The following is a 21,999-nucleotide window of genomic DNA, read 5'->3' on the forward strand; positions in this document are numbered from 1 at the left end:
ATGCTATGGTGTTTTAGATGGGAGTTTGCCGAGATATATGGGGATGAAATGGTATTTTTCAGCATAAGGTGTGATGTATTAGGCTGATGCAAAAATGGCTTAATACTGTCAAGTATTATCAACTTGTTTAAATGTTTAAAATATCAATTAAACTATTGATTTATTAAAAGAAAACTTAAGTGATAAAGCTTTTTAATGTTCATATGAGGGGTGAGGACTGAACCTCACATTCACTAAGGATGAAGAATTGTAGGAGGAACGAAAGTTACCTCACATCATGTAACTCAACCAAAATTAGATAAAGAAAAAACTTATTAAAACAAAATCCAAAATAAAAAAATATTATGATTATTAAGTATAACACACACGTATGCACACATACACTCCAAAAAAGAAAAAGAGAAAGAAATATAAAAACTCGTCGAGGGCAAATGTAACATAATGTAATTCCATTATTGCAATATTTTTTAAAGCAATATATTGTTAGATAATGTACTTGATTTTTTTATTAATGTTATAACATTTTTAGTTATTTATATATTACTTTAAAATAATTTAAAGTGTGAGTTTATTTTATGTGATGTTAATAATAATTATAAACTATAACAAATTTGTAAAGATATTAATAGTAATGAAATCTTACTCTTGCCTTTCAAAAAAAAAATCATTATAGACTATAACAACCAAAACTTGACCTAAGTGATTGTTATCCCGCTTTCAATGATCGAAGTCTAAAACTCGAATCCTCTCTACCCTTTAAACATCCTCTTATGTATAAAAGAATTTTAATAAAGGTTATGATTATGAGAATAACTTTTATGAACAAATTATTTTATAAGTGATAAATAGAACCCAATTTTCAGATTTTCTTAGTTACTTAAATCTAAAAACAAATTAATTATAAATTCAAGGTAAGATAACACTAAATTTCTACTTTTTTACCTTAAAAAATACTCATTCAGTTATAAATTGAATATTAATCTTACTATTTTAATATATTTTAAATAATATATACTTTCTCAAAGTGGAAAACACTTTTTCTAATGTGTCATTCATTGAAATACTAGTTTGATGGGATCATCAATTTTTTATGTGAATTTAAGGGTAAAATTTGTAAAGTAATTAATAACCAAAATATATACGTCATTGTTAAAATTTTGTATCATTTAAAAAGTAAACGTTCAATTTAAAACAGAAACAACGATGAATATCACTTCTCAATCCTTTTGTTTATTCCCAAATTCTGTTTAATATATTTTTTGAAAAGGTATCACGTAGAATAAGGATTTACCGATAAACATGATAAGAATTTTATTATTTATTCCATTCTTTCCTCCTTCCTATTATTTCTTTGTACAGAGGTAATAAAATACAAACAAATAAAAAAATCCCACAATAATTTCAAGCATATTAGAAAATGATTGGTTCTTCTTACTGACCTTCACATGTAAAAGAAATGAAACTCACATGAATATAAGAAGATATTATTATTTCTATTATTAATTTGGTGCACTAAAATTAATAATTATTTGGTGGATGTATATATTCCAGAGTCTCACTGATCCCCACTAGTCACAAAAAAATTGTGGTCATATTTCCTCATGTGATGGATGAGGGAGACATCTATCTTTTCAACTAGACGGAGAAACAAAGCCAAAAAGCACCTACTCTTTTGAAAGAACAATCATTTTGAGTAAATACAAGAGCAGTGAGACTCATAAAGTCATATCAATAATGTAATTATAAGTTTGCTTTTTGTTTCGATGCATATTTTAATTAGTTTGGTACTCATATCTCTCTTTCAAATAATGATGAAAAATCTTAAATTCAACCCTCTCTTGTTTTAAATTATATTTCACTTTTTCTTCGGTTGGTTTGTTGTTTTCACCTTTTGCATTCACGACGTTAAAAATAGTTATCTTAACGGTTAGAATTTGAGATTTTAATCTAAGATTTTGAATACAAAATAATTTTAAAGGAACAAGATAAAATTATAAAATGGGGAAGAGAACTACCTCCTTTTACACAGTCCAAATAATTAAATCATATTCAAGAGGGCTTTGAATTCAATTAGATGAGCAGTTTGATTGCCAAAGTCAAGATTAGCTAGAATTTATTATTGATACTTAAAAGGAGGCAAATCACTTTGCTAATTAAAATACATAAACTTTTGACAACTTAATTAACGCATGATTTGGTGGCATGCATGGTGATGGTAGAGTGATTAAAGCTTAATTATCTGAGACGTTGGTTACTGTTGTGAACTTATATATGTTGCAACTATCTAAGTTTAACCGAGCAACTAATTTTAATTATATTTCTTCTTCTTCTTCTTCATCATCATTCATCAATAGAATGTTTCTTTAATTTAATTGTAAGTTCCTTGTGGATGCTCAAGTCACAGGAGCCACGATGGTGACAGTATCAAGATTGCATGCATTATTTTACCAACTCTAAAGTTTGGCAAAAAATCTTTCTATTGGATCCTTGATTGCTCTTCTTGATCCAAAATAATTAATGCATATATAGGACATCCAAATTAATGACAAAGATATTGTCAATTTCTTCCTACCCTCCATCAATGAAACCTGCGACAAATTAATTTATTCTGTACTAAACACACACAGAGATGACAAAATAATAATGGGGGCAAAACATCATCAAACAGTAGCTTTTTTTTTTTTTTTTTTACATCTTTACATAGGTTGAGAACTGAGAATTAGGGCTACAAGCTTCCAAGAAATTTAAGGTCATCAACATTTGGTGTCTCAAAGCATTGGATTTTCTTAATTTTAAATCACAAGTGGACAAAGGCGTCAAGGAGTGAAAAGGAAAGGAAGGGTCTAGGTGATTAAATTGGATAAAGAGGAGAAGGAACACAACGGCAATAATAGATGAAGGTAATCATATTAATCCAGACGTAATAAACTTCCAGTGTTTGATGATTTGAACGAGGACGACAAGTTTAATGTTGGTGATTGTGATGTGGTTCATTATAAGGGAAGAAAAGACAATTATTGGAATTAGAGCAATTCAAGATGCACATCTTGCAAACCTTTAAAGAGAAAATTAATTTCGGAAATACATCAATACTCTCCAGTGGTGTGCCAACAAAGCATGAAAAACCAAAAGAAATTAAACTACTGTTTTGGACTATATACATACATACATATATATATATATATATATATATATATGTATGCATGTTTTAAATTAATGATGTACATATTGGGAATTTGGGATTAGGTTTTGAGAGATTACTAATTCCCTTTTTTTCTTTTTCAAGTAAGTTTTTATGCCATTACATCTAAGTCAATAAATCATATAATATAAATTTCTATATATTTTTTACTTTTCTTTTTTTGCATTTACCCTTCAATGGTGAACCCCTTTTGTCTCTTTTTTTTTTATTTACTATTTAACATTTGTCTAAGGATTCATTTAATTATCATTGTACCTTTATTATTATATACTTTTTTATTTAAAATTTTAAAATCGAAAAATTTAATTAATCGAAAATGAATCTTTCACCCTACATCTATTCTAAACACCTCTGTTACATTTTCATATTTAAAAATAAATACTAAAGGGGGGACAGAAGCTTTGTTTGTAGAAGACGATACACGGAAAGGGCAGCTGTTGGGGCAATTACCACCATTTCTTTTTCTTTCGTACAAAAACTGCCCCCAGCAACCAAAAGAGGAAAAAAGAGCAGAACAAAAACAAAAGCCTTAATTAAACTGGAACAAACATAAACAGGCTCTTCGAGACAAGGGTCAATGTCGTGTCGCTCTGGAAAAGACCGGACAACTTTTCAGAATTCAAGTGGGAACTTTGCTTCATTTTCCCCTTTTTCTTTTCGAAAAAGAAAAGAGCACTTCTTTCCTGGTTCAAATCTTTACACAGATCCAGGCCTGTGGATCACACTGGGCCAAAATCTTAAGACCACGGAGCCAGATTCCTTGTCTTTTCTGCATCTAGTTTGGGCCTTGGCAAATGCAGGTAGGCAGCCCTGCGGGTTTGTTTAGGTGCAGCTGCAACGTTTTTGATTACTTGAAATTGAATTTTGGTGTTGGAAGTTAAGTGAAGGGAAATGAGGTTACCTTTCTTATCAGAATTGTGTAATTTATCATTTTGAAAAAAAAAATTAAATAAATTCTTATTTTTATTATATTTAATTAAATTTTTATATTTTTATTTTTGATTAAATAAATTTTTATAATATATATACATATATTATATAATAATTCATTTTTATTCTTAATCGAGAATTTCATCAATTTCATTAAAGTACATTCTTTTAGTTTTTTATCTTAATATTATAAGGTTGTGGAAAATGGTCTAAATTTAAAAATGAAAGTAAATAATACAATAATTTTTTTTCTAAAAAATAATTTCACATTTATGTTTTTGTTTTTTTGGAATTTAACAATTTTCAAATTATAAATGATTTTGACTCGGAAAAATTTTTAGATATTGGGCGGGGATTGCGTGCACTCTGCCTATGGGTCTTTACCTAAAGCAGCACCATTTGAGTCGGAGGGCATAGTGGGAATTCCAGCGGCCACCACTTGCAATTCTGTTTCTCAGTCTATCCTTCCGCTAGGAATCAACGACCGAAATTGAAAAATAAGAAGAAAAAAAAAACAAGTGGGAAATCAATTAATGGTTTTAGAACTATTTCTCCTTGCCCTCTGAATGTTCCCTCTTGGAGTTCTTCGCGGTTTCCTTATATCCCAATTTCAATTGCATTTGACATCTGGGATTTGTCCTTCTGGCTCCTTTTCTTCTGAGGGTATGTGCTGAACCTTTTAAAATTCTGCCGTTTACTTTCCGTAGTATTAAATTAAATCGGTTGGAATTTGGAAGCTTTACTAGGTTTAATGTAACTTCTTATCAAACATTGCTTGGATTTCTGTTAACTGACTAATGACCCAAAGTTGTCTCTAAATGCCAGGAAAAGCAAACGGTAAATCTGTAAAGTTCACCATCTGAAAATACAGAAATGTTGTTAAGCTGCGTTGGACTTAATTTATAGGTTCGTTTTCATTCCAAGGTTTTTCACTCGGAAATTTTTCTGGGTCTTTGGAACTCTTTTACGTTAGCCTACAAGCTTTATCCTATCGGCTGTTGAAAATAAATTTCAAGGTTTTCATGACAGCAGTTGATTGTTGGTCTTAGTGGTTACCTACTTGTTACATTGAGGCTAATCCGTCAAAATCTTCTTGGTATATAATTAATGTTTTTCTGTTTTCCAGTTTAGAAATGGGGGCAGAACAGTGGAAAACTCATATTGAAAATGAGAATCCAGCAAGACTTTCACCTCCACCAGGTTTTGCGTCTCTTTCATCTTTCTTCTTGAAGAAGGTAGAAAACCGTGAGGAAAAGTGGGGCTTCACAGCCTCAAAGGGTGCATCCACACTAGAGCAATTGCAGGAAGAGGCCAAACCTGACATGATTGATGTCGAAAGGTTAAAAGAATCCGTAGGGAATAGAACATGGATACTCTTTGACAAGAGTGATCAAATTGCAAAGGAATGTCAGCCCGTAGAACCTGATAAGGTCATATTTATGCCTTTTCCCCTATTCTCTCTCTTTTACACATAATTTGTTTAGTCCTTTATATGCTAGAGTATAGATTTAGAATTTATATGATTCTGTTTTACAAGCTTCTTTCTCTCATGATTTGATACCTCTTGACCATTTATTGAATCCTTGAAACAGGGAAAAGCAAGGCAGTGTCCTGGTGATGCAAGAAGAGATGTTCTTGAAGAGGCACCTGTTTTTCACCCCTCTGAAGAGGTTTTTTTTGTCTCACTGAAATAAAAAATGACATTTGTGCATTTCACTGGTTCTGCTTCAATTTGTATGTTCCAAGTTTGTTAATGTCAAATGTTTTGAATGGTAAAAGTTTCAAATATTTAAGGGGCTTGAATCTTATTACCAGGAATTCAGTGACACACTAAAGTACATTGAGAGCATACGTCTTAGAGCAGAGCCATATGGAGTTTGTCGAATTATTCCTCCTCATTCATGGCAACCACCATGCCTTGTTAAGGAAAAGAGCAAATGGGAATGTTCCACATTTGGTACCCAGTATCAACAGTTTGGCAGGTTTCCAGCTCAGTCTGTAGAGAGCAAAACAGCTGAATCTTATAAAGGTACAAGTAAGAAAAGAAGCTCGGGACTGAGTTTTGAGCAAGGTGTTAGTAGCGGATACTCCATGAACCCTGAGGAAGTTGGATGCTCAGATGTGGAGCGCAATGAGTCAAAACAGGGTCCAGAATTCACTTTAAAAGCATTTGAGAAATATGCAGATGATTTCAGGAAGCAGTATTTTTTATCCAAACATAAGGATGTCGGTCGTTATGTCAATTGCAAACAGGGGGAGCCATCAGTAGAGAGCATTGAGGATGAATATAGACAGATTGTTGAGAATCCCACTGGAGCATTAGAGGTATGGTACAATCATGTAATGTGGCCATTTATTATCTCTGTTCTATGTTTGCTTCTGCTCCTAATTAACAGCTTATGTACTTGTGTCTTTTTCTTAATAGGTGCTCTATGGTGGCAATTTGGATACTGTAAATTTTGGCAGTGGATTTCCAACAGCATCAAATCCTTGGGAATTATGTAATTACCCTAGATATGTTCATTCAAGCTGGAACTTAAATAATGTACCTAAGCTTCCCGGTTCTCTTCTTTCTTTTGAAAGTGATAAGAGTTCTGGTGTATTAGTGCCTCAGCTACATATAGGAATGTGCTTTTCATCACTTTATTGGGTAAGTAATGGCTTTGTTAATCACATGTTAGTCCTGCTAGATTGCAAAATGTTAAATTTTTCTAATATATTTGTGGATATCTGTTCATAGACTTTTATCCATGTTCAGTAAATAACAATCAAAGTATTTTCTGTGTTTCTGGACACGGCTTATAATGTTCCTGTCAATTTATTTAATCAAGTTTACATGCAGAAAGTTGAAGAACACCAGTTATACTCACTATGTTACATGCATGTGGGTTCTGCAAAAATTTGGTATTGTGTCCCTGGGAGATATTCCTTCAAGTTAGACGCTATTATGAAGAAGTACCTTCCAGATTTGCTAGTTGAACAGAAGCTACGTGATGGAGTTGTGAGTAATAATCCCTTATTGAATTGCATGCAAGATATTCTTTTGTTTGTTCTGGAAGAGGTTATTCCATGGCATGCATACAATAAGCACATGGAGATTCATGCTGGGATTTTCTAAATCATTTTTCCTTTGATGTATCTTTAGTTTATTTGTAATTGTATGAAGCATTGAATCCTGACCTTTTCCAATTTTGTTAAATGTATTTTTACAGAAAACTTTATTTTAAGCATACCTTTAAATTTAGAATGCATTTATTCCTCTTTGATGACTCATATCTGTGCATCGGCAAGTGTTAGCTGGAATCTATTACATTCTAAGAGATCTCTAAATGCAAGAGTACACTGAATGTAACCTTATGAACAGAGAGAAGAGTTCCGGGTAAATATCGTTTTTGTGTATAAATTTGCTTGCTATATATGAACAATTTCAGTGGACTACTATAATTTTATTTGCTAGAGAGCTAGATTTTATCCTGATACTGTTGGGGTCCTTTCCAGATGAGTCCTTGACAATTCACCTGATTTCAATTTCTCGGTTTTCAGTTTTAGATGTTAGGATGTTATAGGAAGCTTAGGAATGAGGAGTTCATGTATACCCTAAAGATAAAACTATTTGATGCAGATCACAAGACTTTCTCCCTTTGTGTTGAAGTCTGAGGGTGTACCTGTCTACCGTTGTATTCAGAATCCTGGGGAGTTTGTTCTGGTTTTCCCCGAAGCCTATCATTCAGCATTTGATTGTGGGTTTAATTTTGTTGAGGCTGTTAATTTTGCTCCTCTTGATTGGTTACCTCATGGGCAGAATGCTGTAGCACTCTATCAAGAACAGGGAAGAAAGACTTCAATTTCCTTTGATAAATTGTTGATTAGAGCTGCAAGAGAAGCTGTGAGGGCACAGTGGGAGCTTCTGTTTAGGAAGAACACAATTGACAATTTAAGGTGGAAAGATGCCTGTGGAAAGAATGGGATCTTAGTGAAAACACTCAAGGTATGCTTCTTAATTTCATTCTCTGTAGTCCAGCTTGTAATCTATGTGAATTTGAACTACCTTGATTTAGATATGGTAACATTTGTTATCCACTCCATACTCCATCCTACCCCCAAAAAGAGGGAAAAAATGAACTGTTCTTTTAAAGAGAGTAGGGGTGTGGTTCTATTTTCATTGTGTGTGCATGTGTTTAGTTGCTGCTTTGAATTTGTATTGTTTAGATAATATTGTCATTTTATGCTTAACTGGAGCAATTTGTCTTATAGTTAACTGATGCTTTTTGTCCTGTTTTCTGTTTTGCCCTTTCTCCTCACATGGGAGCATGCAGTCACGTGTCAAGCAGGAAGGTACTAGAAGGGAATACCTTTGTCCCACCTCTCAGACAAAGAGGATGGACAAGAACTTTAATGCTACTGGAAAAAGGGAATGTAGCATATGTTTCTTTGATTTGTACCTCTCAGCAGCACAGTGTCCATGTTCTTCTGATAGATATTCATGTTTAAATCATGCAAAGCAGCTTTGTTTTTGCACATGGACTGAAAAGATTTTCTTATACCATTATGACATCAGTGAGTTAAATATTCTTGTTGAAGCATTGGAAGGGAAATTCAGTGCAGTGTATAGATGGGCTAGAGAGGACCTCAATTTGGCTCTTAGCATTCCCAAGGGAAACTTGTGCACAAAAGATAACGGACAAAAAGAGCACACATGCCAAGATGCAGGAGAATCTTATGGAAATGGTTGGACAACTGCTTCTTCCATCAAGGCAGAAGTCAAGGCTCGCGTACAGCAATCAAAGTACCTGGATGAACAAAGATCAAAAGAGAAGACGGTATCAACTCCTTCCCTTCCAATTGTGACTCAAGATGATACTTCCTTCTTACTTAGTGAGATGATGTCAGAAGCTTTGTCATCAAGCACAAGTATGTCAAGTTCCTCAGAATCTGAGGAGACGGCATACCTTGGCCTTAATGATGGAGGAAAAGGATGCATCCTACCAACATCCAGTTTGAGCCCTCCTAGTCCTAAAAGAGAAGTCAAATTATCTGAGCTTCTGAAAGATATTTCCAGCAATCATGGTAAAGCAAAACATTTTAAATCAACTTCTAAAGGACAGCCTATGAGGCATCCAACTTCTAAGAAACGAAAAAAGAAGTAAATCTGATCTCAGCACTACACCCGGCATAGACCTCGACGGCAAGGGTTGATTAGCTACATGGTCGTATCTGCTAATATAATGGACAAGATAGAGCCAATTCAGCCTTTGATGTATGTTTCCTGTGTTCCCTGCCTCATTGCTCTGGAGAAAATTGTAAACATATTGTGAGTCAGATTGCAATTGTCTTTAGTAGGGGCACGAGGAAGCCAGGTCAAGGACATGGGATTTTAAGTTGTGATAATATCGTTGAGATGAGAGGAAATTTTGGAAATCTGTAGCCTCTTTTTTCTTTGAAAGGTGTGCTTGATTTTGAAGCCTTTTGGCTGACTTGTTTCCCCTATTAATATGGGAGAAGCGCCCTCTTCCTCTTTATGAAATCCAGGTGGCAGATTGCATCAATATGGGAGGTAAAGGATGCTTCCTGATGGTGATATTCATTTCTGGGTATGCACTGTCCTCTTGTTTTGCTTCATTTTACCTACACTTGTTCTCTCTCAAGGTTGTTGTCTAGCCCTTTGATTATATCTAATCGAGAATTCCGTTTTCATTTCAATTATTATGAAGATGATTCCTCGCAAGACAGGGTAACCTGCGGCCGTTACATCTCAGAATTTCTCTCTTATTTTTAGGGGTAATCTCAGGCCTCTCTCCCTCTCCTCTTAGGTTTATGTTTTATTCCGGGAGAAATCCTTTTTTTTTTCTACCACAATGCCTCTATTTAAACATTGTTTTGATCCAAATTGTCCTTGAAATGCAAACCAAAATAATGATTTTTTATATATTTTAATTTAAATTTTTATCATAAAATCTTTTTTTTTTCATTTTATTTTCTAAATATGGTTCAAAGCAAATGTAATTAATACTTTTATCATAAAATCTTCATTCTTTCTTTTTCATTTTTTTCTAATTTGAGTTCTTTTTCACTACCCACGTCTTAATTATTTTTTAATTTGATTTAAAATAAATATTTTGTTATATATGTATGATATCTTAAAATTTTCTTTGAAAATGTTTGGGAAGTGCAATTTATTGTTTAATTTTTTTATATTAATTAAATTTATTAATTGAGTATTGAATAAATGATTTTTTGTAAAAAGTTATACAAGTTTTCATTTATATTGAGTTGTTTTTTTTTATTTTTTTGAAAATACATTTATATTGAGATTTGAGAGGATATTTTTGAAAAACGATCATTAAGAATAAAGGTGTAATGGAGTTGGATGAGTTGATACAATGTTAAGCTCGATTAAAAACTTGAGGTTCCAGCCCAATCAAGCTTTTCAATTTTTGTGCATGAGCTCAATTCGAAAAATAATCGAATTATTTGAGCTTGATTCAATTAAATTTTATTATCATTAATTTATATGAAGAATTCAAAACTCGACTCGACTTGATTTTGAATCTAAAATAAAAGTTTAATATTAAATTTTTAGATATATAATTAAATATTATATTTTATTTATATAGATATATAATATTAAAAATTCAAAAAATTTTGATAAAGTTTATAATGTTATGAATATCTATTTATATTATTTATATTTAAATTTGAATATAAATTAGATTAGATTAATATTAAAATTTAATTTGTCCATCTAATCTATCTATCTTCATCTTGTAAATTTTATTTAAGTAAGAAGTTATTAGCTTATAAATAAGCCTTCTCACTTCATTTATAAATATCCACTTGCATAAGATTTTTACTCATTCCAAATAATTTCTCTTCCTCCAAACACTTTCTCTTATATTTTTTTTATAATTGTTCTTTCAAATTATATTTCATAACACATTATTAGTACGATCTTTTTATCTTTCAAGTTTTGAAATTATTTTGTTTTCATCATTTTCAAACTTCAAAAGGATTTCAATGGTTGGGTTTTGATCTCTGGATTTAGCAAATAAGATAAGTGTTGGTATAATTTTATTTTCATTATCTCTAAGCTTTAAAAGGATTTTAATGGTTGGTCTTTAATTTTTGATTATAGCAAATCAGGTAAGTGACTTGATATATCTTTGGTGTTTTTATTTTTTAAAAATCAACCTTAATATGAATTTTGCTATTATGTATTATATATTATATTTTATTCCTTGATTGGAAAGTGAATTTGCTATTATATAACTATTAATAAAATATTATGAATGTCTATTCCTTGAAGTGAATGCAACAAGAGTTTCTAATAAAAAAATTATGAATTCGTCTATTTCCTGAAATGAAAGTAATATCATTTAATAAATATGGTCATGATTATGAATCCATCTATTCCCTTAAGTGAATGTAAAATCATTTAATAATTATAATTATGGATATGAAAAAGGTTACCATAATAATTTACACTATCACTATTTTTATTCTAAGAATAATGTTACTACTAGAAGTGAATGGATAATTTTACTACTAGCAGTGGATAGATACTTTAACCCACTAACTTATCAGAAGTGGATAACCTATTAGAAGTGGATAGATACTTATAACTTATCAAAAGTAATATTTGTAACCCACCAGAAGTGAATAAATAATGAAAAGACAAAAATGGAAAGAATAAAATGAATATAGAAATTGTATTGTCATTGATGTGGCATGAATGATCATTGGTCACATAATTGTTGTACGTCTTGAATTTTATCAAGTATCAATAAACTAAAACATTTTGTGATAATTTTATCCATGGTCAAGTTGATATAATACATCAAGATATTTGTCCATCTTGAAAGAAGAATTGATTATATGATTGGTAATAAAAATATCAATTGTTGATTTTCTTATTCTGAAAAAAAAAATTGATCATTTGATTAGTAATAGAGATATTTGAGAATGAAATTTCTTAATAGTATTTAGTATATTTTAAATATAACTATATTATAAAGATGCTTTAACATGTTTTTATTATATTTAAATAATATATTCTTATTATGTGTTTTAATTATATATTTAATATTTTTTCATGTTAACTTGTAAGTTTTTTATTGTATATATCTTATTTTATAAAAAAAAATATAGATTTTTATCTCTTTAGATCCAATATCCATGATATAAATATATATCTTGCAGACATTGCTGTAACGCATACTATATTTAATAGCAAGAAATATTTTTCTCACTTGACAATGGAAGAAACTAATGTCAATACAATATCTGATGGTACAAGATTAATTGAAGGTTTGGGAAGAGTCAATATTTTACTCCCTTGAGAAACAAAGTTTATAATAGATGATGTATTATTTTCAACGTTTCAAAGAAATTTACTAAGTTTTAAAAAATATTTGTCTGAATAGATATCATATTGAGACAACAAATGAAAGAGACAATTAATACTTCTATATTAAATTTATTATCTTGGGTAAGAAGTGTATAATAATAAAAAAAATTACCGTTTTATTCTTTGGATTGTGCTACACAAATATTGAAATGTTTGAAACTCATGCTATAGTAAATCACAAATTTAATAATTATTTTAATTTTCGGCATGACTAGTTAGGCCATCTCGGATCAATAATGACGCGAAATATTATTGAAAATACATGTAATCATCCATTGAAAAACTAGAAGATTTTTCAATCTAATGAATTTTTCTATGTTGCTTGCTCTGAAGGTAAATTAATTATTAAACCATTACTAGCTAAAGTTGGGACTGAATACCTTATATTTTTTTTAAACATATTCAGAGTGATATATGTGGATTTATACATTCACCATATGAGCCATTTAGATATTTTATAGTTTTAATCGATGCATCGTCTAGATGGTTATATGTGTGCTTATTATCAACTTGCAATTTGATATTTGCAATCATACGTTTGCAAGCACATTTTTCTAATTATGAAATTAAGAATATTCGTCTTTACAATGTTGGAGAATTTACATTTTAAGTTTTTAATGAATATTATATATTAGTTGAAATAACTATTGAATAACTTATTGCTCATGTTCATACACAAAACGGTCTAACATAGTCATTTATTAAACACTTTCAAATGATTGTAAGGTCATTTTTTTATGAAATCTAAACTCTCAATATTTGTTTGGGAGCATGCCTTTTTGGATGCAGCAGCACTTGTATGCATCATGCCAATAAGTTATTATAAATTCTCTGTTATATAATTAGTTTATGATTACAAATCAAATATTTTCCATCTTAGAATTTTTGGATGTGCGATATTTATTTCGATTGCTCCACCATAATACACAAAGATAAGTCCTTAAAAGAAGTTAAGTATATATGTTGGATACGAATCATCTATAATTAAATATTTAGAACCATTAACAGAAGATTTATTTAGAGTAAGGTTTGTTTATTGTCATTTTGATGAAACAATTTTTCAACATTAGGAAGAGAAAATAAGCAGTTGAAAAAAATTTCTTGGAATCTAGTATTATTATCTAATTTTGATCCTCGCACAAATCAATGTAAATATGAAGTTCAAAAGAAAATTCATTTGTTAAATATAGCAAATTTGTTGCCAAACATATTTACTGACCTCAAGAAAATAATAAAATCTCATATTACAGTTGCAAACACTCCTATTAGAATTAATGTCCTTGAAGGACAAGACACGTTAGAAGTATGGGTGACCAATCGGTTCTAAAGATAAAATCTTTAAAAAAATAAAGGAGCAAATATTCAAGATGGTCAAAAAGAGAAAATAGAAACTATAGAAGAGACCCCTTGATGTAATTGATAAAATTCCAAAAGAAATTCAAGTACTTGAAATAAGTGAAAATACAGAGATCTTAGTAAATTATGTGATGATAGTAAAATAGAACTATAATGGAATAAACGTTAATGATATTTTTGTATATAATATAGAGCCCAATATTATGAAAAAAAAATGAGAATCTTGAACTTACATATATTGAAGAATGTAGAAATAGAAATGATTGGCCAATGCGAAAAGACACAATCAATGTGGAATTGAATTCACTTGCAAAATGTAAAGTTTTTGGACTTGTATTCCTTAAACCAAATGGTGTAAATTTAGTAAGAAATAAATGAATATTTGTGCGAAAATGAAATGAGAAAAATAGGATTATGATATATAAAGTACGACTTGTCGCACAAGATTTTACTCAAAGATCTAATATTAAGTATGAAGAGATATATATATCTTTCAAAAAAAGTTATGAAGAGATATATTTTTTATGGTGGATGCAATTACAAATTAATTAGTCTGGCAATAAATGAGAATATTGAAATGCATCTAATGAATGTAGTTATAGCCTATTTATATGGCTCATTTGATATCAATATATGTATATATACATATATATGAAAATCTCTGAAAGATTAAGTTGCTTGAAATACAAAATTTGAATTCTCATAAAATTTATTTTATCAAATTAAAAAAATCTTTATGTGGATTAAAGCAATTCAAACGCATATAGAATAATTGCCTTAGTGAATATTTGTTGAAAAAAGACTACAAAAATGATCTTATATACTTTTGTGTTTTTATAAAAACATTTAGATGTGAATTTATCATAATTATTGTTTATATTGATGACTTGAATATTATTGAAACTCTTGATGAGTTATCAAAAGCCGTGGATTACTTAAAGAAAGAATTTGACATGAAAGACCTTGGAAAAATGAATTTTTATTTGAGTCTTTAGATTAAGCAGTTGAAGAATAGAATTTTTGTCTATCAATTAAATTATTTAGAAAAAGTGCTAAAACGATTTTATAAAGATAAAACACATCCTTTGAGTTCACTAATGGTTGTAGGGTCATTAGATGTGAAAAAAAAATCATTTCCGATCTCGTGAAGATGATGAAGAATTTCTTGGTCTTGAAATACCACATTTTAGTGTCATTGGAGTATTAATATATCTTACTAGCAGTATACAACCTAATATATCATTTGCTCTAAATATTAGCAAGATATAATTCTTCTCCAACTCAAAGATATTGGAATGGGATTAAACATATATTTCGATATTTCAAGGAACAATGAACATGGGTTTATATTACTCAAATGTATCAAAATTAAATTTAATTGGTTATCTATGTACAAAATATTTATCTAATCCACACAAAACTTGATCCCAGGTAAGTTACTTATTTACAAGTGGAGGTATGACTATTCCATAATATTTTGTAAAGCAAATTATATTTGCTACTTCTTTTAACTATATAGAAATTTTAGCAATTCATAAGGCAAGTCGTGAATGTATTTAGTTAAAATCTGTAACTTAACATATTTGAGGAACACGTAACTTGTCAATCAAGAAAGAAGTTTCATCAACGTTAATGAAGATAATACTATTTGCATAGCACAGATAAAAAAAGAATACATTAAAAGCTATAAGACAAAATATATTTTACCAAAGTTTATCTTCACTCATGATTTTCAAAAAAAATGTGATATTAGTGTTCAACAAATCTGCTCACGTGACAATCTAGTAGATTTGCTCACCAAGCCCTTCCTATTGCAATGTTTGAAAAGTTGGTGCAAATGATTGGAAATCGCTTTAAAGATCTTAAATAATGCAATCATCGAAGGGAGTAAAATACGCACTGTACTCTTTTCCTTCATTAAGGTTTTTTTCACTGGATTTTTCTTGATAAGGTTTTTAACAAGATAGTATTTCAAAGCATATTCTTGAAAAAAAATTATATACACTTTTTCCTTTACTCTGATTTTTTCTTATGAGGTTTTTCCTAGTAAGGTTTTAACAAGACATATTTTTAACACAATGGACATTCAATGGGGAGTGTTATGAATATTTTTATAAATATCCATTTATGTTATCTATATCTAGATTTGAATGTAAATTAGATTGAATTAGAATTTAATCCATTCAGCTATTCCCTTCGTATTATTTTCATTTTGTAAATTCTATCTATATAAAGGGTTAGTAGCCTATAAATAGACCTCCTCACTTTATTTGTAAATACACACTTGAATAAGATTTTATTATTCCCTCTAAATACTTTCTCTTCCTCTAAATATTTTCTCTTATAGTTGTTCTTTCAATTTATATTTCATAACATGTACGTTATTTCAATTGCGTATTAAAAAGTTCAAATTCAGCTTGACTTGGTACTCGAGCTCGAACTCGACTCGATAATTGAGTATTCATCGAGTTGAATCCAAGTAAGTGAGGAGCCTCATGAACAGTTTATTTCCCTAAGTAAGAATGTTAGATGCTTAGGTCATCTATCTAATGGAAGAATGTATGTAGGGCGAGAAAATCAAACTCAGTTATGAAATATTATTATCAATTAGCCTAAAAAATCTTTCAAGGAGAAATCTTATTCTCAAAAGCATCCAAGATGCTGCGAATTAACGAAATGTTGAGTTAGTCATCAAGTTTTATTAACAATATTAAGTTGAGAAATCTATATAAGAAGTTATTGTTATGTATTATTGCTTTAATTTGTGACGATAAGAATTGAAAATTCATTTAGAAATTATTATGAAAATTGTCTAAAAAATAAAATAAAATTTAAAAATCAAATAAATAAAAAAATATAAAAATTTACGTGATGCAGCTCTTGCTTACGTGAGTAAAGTAAAACGGTTCTTCAGCTATTAAAAAATTAAAATACAACAAACCTCTATCTAATGGCTTCCAACCCTTTGTCCACAATAGTCTCACAAGAATGCTCAAGTGCACCTATTCTTAACTTCATTAAGAGAAAAAGACATAATTACTAAGTGTTCTCCGTCTGAGGCTTTCGAAGTACTATTTACTCATTTTAAACTCAAGATTTTTACTTTTATAATAGAAAGTCTAAAATAAAATGAGATTAGAATTTAATATGAAATAATAAGTTTAAAATCATACAATTATTTAATGTTGCGCATAAATAAAAATCTTAGTTAAATAAAATTTTGAATTTTAATCAACTTAAAATTCAATAGAGGTTAAAATAAATTAAAAAAGAAGCAATATAGAAAATATTTTCCATTTCCTCTTTTCGTCCTTTCTAATCCAAATGAAAGGTATTTGTAGGGTAGGGTTAAAACTTTAAAAAACCAAATGATATTTCAAATTTGCTTTTCCTTCCAAATCAAAATGAGTTTCTTCCATATGCAATTTAAAAAAAAATTAAATTTATCAAATAATTTTAATTTAATTTTAAAAATTATTACTTTTTATAAAAACTTCATAATAATTTTTAAGTTAAAACAAATTAAGCTAACAGGCTGTTAATCATCCAGAGAGAACCCAGAACCGGAAGATATCCACAAGGTGAATAAAAAAGGGTGAAAAGGAAAGACAGTTTGGTTCATAGCCGAAAATGAAAGGTAATGTGTTTTTGTGCTTGAATGACATAAACATCTTGTCTGCTACTTGAACTGAGCATGCGCATTGAACTATCATGGTGGCGTCCGCTTGTGTGGATACGTTGTTCTAAAACTAGAGTGTCGGCGCCAACGGCCAAGCAGGACGCGAGCGAGAAATTCCTCTTCAATGCCCAAACAGATCACATAGAATTTAATATATTTATGAATAATTTTGTAAAGAATACATAAGAAGCCATCAAGAGGTTGAATTCAATCTTTGGTGAACACTTACAAAATAATTATCTCAGGGTACTAACTAACGTTAAAACCAGACATAAGATAGTATTATATCTCAAAGGCCAGCTGAAACTAATCCATGCAATGTGACAATGCCAATCAAGATGTTCTGATGATCAATAACGGGCAGAAATTGTACAGGAGAAGGTGGTGATTCCATCCTTTGCATGGCTTCCACTGCCATCGCATCCGGACCAATGGTTCTTGGTTTCCTGATATAACCAAAAGGATGTAAGTGACTTGATTGAATAAAAAATAATTCATTTGAACACTAACCATCGGCATTTACCTGTTGCACATTTCTCCCACCGTGAGCTTGAATATGCCTTCTCCGCTAGCCTTAAGAGTACGCCGCAAATCACCATCAGTAAATGTGCCAAGCAAGTGGTATTCCTCATCTACGACCAGCAAGCACCCACATCCTTTGCTAGTCAGCTCCACCAGCTGATCCATTATCAAATCTCCTTCCTTGCAAATTGGAAGTTCATCTTGCTTCTTCATAACATCTTTTACCTACAAACTCAAAAGCACCAACCCATCATTCGACAACTCCAAGAAAGAAAAAGTTGCTTCAACCAGATTTGGAAAAAAAAAGGTTAACAGTTTCAAATGTCCGTCAGTCTCAGTTAAATTGACAATGACATGAAGCCCAGAAATACAAGTCGAAATAAATCCATCAAAGTTACAGCTCTAAATAATGAATCAAACACTTTTATTTCTCTTTTCTAATTTTCGGCATTCTACTGCTTCTTATATCAACTGTTCATTAGCAAACAAAAGAAACAGTTTTTCCATCGTTGAATTAAAACCAATATCTCAAACAATAGAGACCAATCAACTTTACCAAAAGTCATTAAAAGCCCACTAATGATCCATAATCCCATCATCAAAAGTAATTAAATTTATTAAAAAAATCTGAACAAAGCCAGCGTTGTTTCAAAACAAACCTTGAAAATAAGGCTTTTCCCAATCCTCCCAGCCGGATGATTCGCCGCGTATTGCTCCTTAGTCAAGTTCCTAGCTCCCATAAGCGCAATTGCCACCGTGTCCCCAAACACCATCTGGATCGCCGTCGAAGTCACCGGCGCCAGATCGAACGGGCACAATTCTCTCTGCAACGGCAAATGCACGTTCATATCGCAAGCGTTGGCTAAGGCATTGTTGGAAACGGAGGTAACCGCAATGAGATAAGCCCCCTTGGATCTGGCACAGGGGACGAGGCGCAGGAGTTCTTCGGTGGAGCCAGATTTTGAGAAGAGGACAAGGACGTCGGCGGAGGAGAGTGCGCCGATGTCGCCGTGGAGGGCGTCGAGAGGGGAGAGGAAAGAGGAGCGGATGCCGAGGGAAACTAGGGTTTGGGAGATCTTGTGGGCGACGAATCCGGATTTTCCGACACCCGAGAAGAAAATGGTACCCCGAGAATTGAGGAGTGTTTCGGTGAAAGATAATGTTTGGGATAAGTTGAGGTTTTGGAAGAAGTAATTGAGGTGTTCTTGTTGGGATTTGAAGAGGTTGAGAAGGGCAGTTTCGGGAATGTGTTGATGGCTAGGCTTTTTCAACGGCGGTGTTGGGAGGTCAAGTGACGGAGGAAGAGATCCCATTATTGACGGTCTCAGATCCGATGTTTTCTTTTCTATGTGTTTGCTAATGAAGAAGGGGGCCAGAGTGGGGTGGTATTGTCGGCCTTTTTGGGCCTTTGTTTTGGGTTTTGAATGGCCGTTCATAGTTCGCGGTAAAAAAAGGGGGAATTCAGTTGCATGTTATATCAACACGTATAACGTAATCTCGTGTCCATTAGTTAGTCAAAAAGTTCGAAGTTTTCACTTGTTAAAACCTAGAAATAAATGAAGGCCATCATCCTTTATTATGATTTAAGTGATTTTAAATTCAAATTTTACTAATAGCCTATCTTCATACTGTTTGCTGAAAAAGAAAAGTTATTTTTTAAAAATAATAGTTTTAGACTTTGGCCTAATTTTTAAGCTAACAATAAAACTTCCCCCACCTTCCTTTGATACACAATTTTCTTTGATGATAAAGAAATTTAAATAAATTAAACTAATATTTATATCTAAAAAATAGCAAAATATGGAATGTGAAAAAAAAAAACCCGACAAATAACGAGTTGGATTGCCATGGCCGCTATCATTTCCCTTCTTGTAAAAGTACCAAAGAAGTCATTGAACGCTGTTATTTGGTGTAATTTGGTCCTTATGAGTAATTTTGTTTAAATTTGCCATTAGAGATGTTGACGTGGTGTTGACGTAGCGTTGACGTGTTAGATGGTATTGACATGGCGTTGACTACATCTTACATTGTAATTTTCTTTTTTTTTCTTTTTTTAATCCAACAAAGTAAATAAAAATAAGCAAAATCAGAATGGCCAGCTTTCATAGTTGATTTTACATGGATGCCATTGTTAATATTTCTCACACTAAAAACGAAAATTATGAAAAAATATAAAAAATCTTTTTACCTTTTTGAATATTTTTGTGAATATTCATTTATGTTATCTATATCTAGATTGATGTAAATTAGATTAGATTAGAATTTAATCCATCTAATCCCTAAGTATTATTTTTATCTTGTAAATTCTATCAAGATAAGGAAGTTATTTGCCTATAAATAGGCCCCCTCAGTTCATTTGTAAACACATACTTTAATAAAGATCTCTTCTCTCCCTATAAATACTTTCTTTCTTCTCTTTAATTATTCTTTCAAGTTATCTTTATTTGTTCTTTTAAGTTATTTTTTCATAACACGTTATCAACACGATTCTCTAATCTCTCACTCTCAAGCTTTTTAAAGTCAAAGTTCAATTTTTCTTTAGGTTATTTTTGTTTATTGTCACTTTATTGTTTTGCCCAAATTTTACCAATTTATAATAAGTCAATTTCTAATTTTATATTAATTATTTTTCATCAGCCAATTTATTGTTTTGCTTGCCAATTACTATATATTGTGTAATACTAACATTTTGTTGGTCTCAAATAAATGTGCTAGAGGGGAGGTGAATAACACTTTTTGGCTCTTTCAAAAATTGATATCTAATTGGAGACAAATGCACAATAAAAGAAAGAACTTAAAGATGAATAAAAACTGAAAACAGAACAGACAAATACATAGCTATTTATAGTGGTTCGGTCCAAGACCTACATCCACTACCTTGATTATTCAACTAAGGATTTTCCAAATCAATCCACTATAAAAAGTGAAATTCACAAGCTTTCACCAAGCTTTACAATGGCTTTTACTAGGCTTAGCCAAAACCTTTCATAGTGGTCTTTACCGGGATCAACCAAAATCTAAAGTGGTTTTTCAAAAACTTAACCACAACCTTTCACAATGGTTTTTCACTGGCTCAACTAAAACCCAAAGTGATTTTTCAAAGGCTCAACCATAACCTACAACAATGGTTTTTTACGGAATCAACCAAAACCCAACAACTAACTTTTCAAGGCTAAGTTAGAACCTATAAACTCAATCAAGCAATCCAAGCATGAATAAATCCCTTAGAGTGCCTTGCACACTCTTAAGTAATCAAGAAATGAAGAAAATATGAAGTACAATTGATCACCTAACTGATCTAAGATGTACAAAGCTAAGCTCAAACACTTTTTCAAAGGATGGGAGTGAAATACAAGTGTAAAGAGAAGGTTTTTGATCTTCTAAGCTCAAAATCACTATGAATGGCTTCTCTCTCTTGTTTTTGACTGTTGGAGAGGCTTTAAATACTTGCAAAATCAATTCTGACCGTTGGAGACAGAAACTAGCCGTTTCTAACCATTATTTTGTCTTCTAGTACTCAATTCAAATTTTATTCACATAATGATCTTAGTTGACTAACTGCGCTTTTAGTCGACTAAGTCGTATCTGTCTTCTGATCCCAGTTTTTGACAGTGAGCACTTAGTCGACTAACTTCCTTCTTAGTCGATTAAGCTGTTTCTGTTTTGAAGTCTAAATTTTTGGCAGTAAGCTTTTAGTCGACTAACTTCCTTTTTAGTCGATTGAGTTGTTTCTATCTTGAAGTCTAGATTTTTAGCAGTAGGCTCTTAGTCGACTAACCATCCTTCTTGGTCGACTAAGTCTTCTTTGTCTCTCAATCCTTTTGAGGCCACCAACTTCTAATTTGAATTTTAGCTAACTAACACCCTTCATTATCCAACTAAGAGGCTTCTATTTGTATCCAACAC

At 31.2% G+C, this 21,999-nt stretch overlaps 2 protein-coding genes across 7 annotated transcripts; one reads left to right on the forward strand and one right to left on the reverse strand.

The window, feature by feature from the left end:
* Positions 1-4,477: 4,477 nt before the first annotated feature.
* LOC18613125 (putative inactive lysine-specific demethylase JMJ19) lies at positions 4,478-9,593 on the forward strand. 6 transcript variants are annotated; one of them, XM_088802539.1, is made up of 10 exons: positions 4,478-4,795; positions 4,958-5,038; positions 5,259-5,562; positions 5,725-5,802; positions 5,927-6,457; positions 6,558-6,782; positions 6,975-7,133; positions 7,755-7,838; positions 7,935-8,120; positions 8,449-9,593. In XM_088802539.1, the coding sequence occupies exons 3-10, from the start codon at positions 5,266-5,268 to the stop codon at positions 9,277-9,279; spliced, it is 2,391 nt and encodes a 796-aa protein (XP_088658665.1). In that variant the 5' UTR covers positions 4,478-4,795; positions 4,958-5,038; positions 5,259-5,265; the 3' UTR covers positions 9,280-9,593. The 6 variants fall into 6 exon arrangements, with proteins under 6 accessions (XP_088658665.1, XP_088658655.1, XP_088658666.1 ...); XM_088802529.1 differs by having other exon boundaries at positions 7,755-8,120; XM_088802540.1 differs by lacking the exon at positions 7,755-7,838.
* An 8,115-nt stretch (positions 9,594-17,708) lies between these two features.
* On the reverse strand, positions 17,709-19,527 carry SETH3 (Sugar isomerase (SIS) family protein). Its single transcript, XM_007050211.3, has 3 exons — positions 18,753-19,527; positions 18,095-18,318; positions 17,709-18,017 (listed from the first exon to the last, which is right to left on the reverse strand). The coding sequence occupies exons 1-3, from the start codon at positions 19,404-19,406 to the stop codon at positions 17,861-17,863; spliced, it is 1,035 nt and encodes a 344-aa protein (XP_007050273.2). The 5' UTR covers positions 19,407-19,527; the 3' UTR covers positions 17,709-17,860.
* Positions 19,528-21,999: the final 2,472 nt, after the last annotated feature.

This window comes from Theobroma cacao, chromosome 1 (genome assembly GCF_053813885.1).
Source record: "Theobroma cacao isolate CCN51 chromosome 1, ASM5381388v1, whole genome shotgun sequence".
Taxonomy (NCBI): domain Eukaryota; kingdom Viridiplantae; phylum Streptophyta; class Magnoliopsida; order Malvales; family Malvaceae; genus Theobroma; species Theobroma cacao.

Bases quoted from the DNA above. Each gene is read 5' to 3' on its own strand.
- LOC18613125 (XM_088802529.1), top strand. From the start codon at position 5,266: ATGGGGGCAGAACAGTGGAAAACTCATATTGAAAATGAGAATCCAGCA. The intron at 5,803-5,926 runs GTTTTTTTTGTC...CAAATATTTAAG, and splicing joins TTTTTCACCCCTCTGAAGAG to GGGCTTGAATCTTATTACCA. The intron at 7,134-7,754 runs GTGAGTAATAAT...TATTTGATGCAG, and splicing joins AGAAGCTACGTGATGGAGTT to ATCACAAGACTTTCTCCCTT.
- SETH3 (XM_007050211.3), bottom strand. From the start codon at position 19,406: ATGGGATCTCTTCCTCCGTCACTTGACCTCCCAACACCGCCGTTGAAA. The intron at 18,319-18,752 runs GTTTGTTTTGAA...TTGAGTTTGTAG, and splicing joins GGAAAAGCCTTATTTTCAAG to GTAAAAGATGTTATGAAGAA. The intron at 18,018-18,094 runs GTAAATGCCGAT...TGGTTATATCAG, and splicing joins GTGGGAGAAATGTGCAACAG to GAAACCAAGAACCATTGGTC.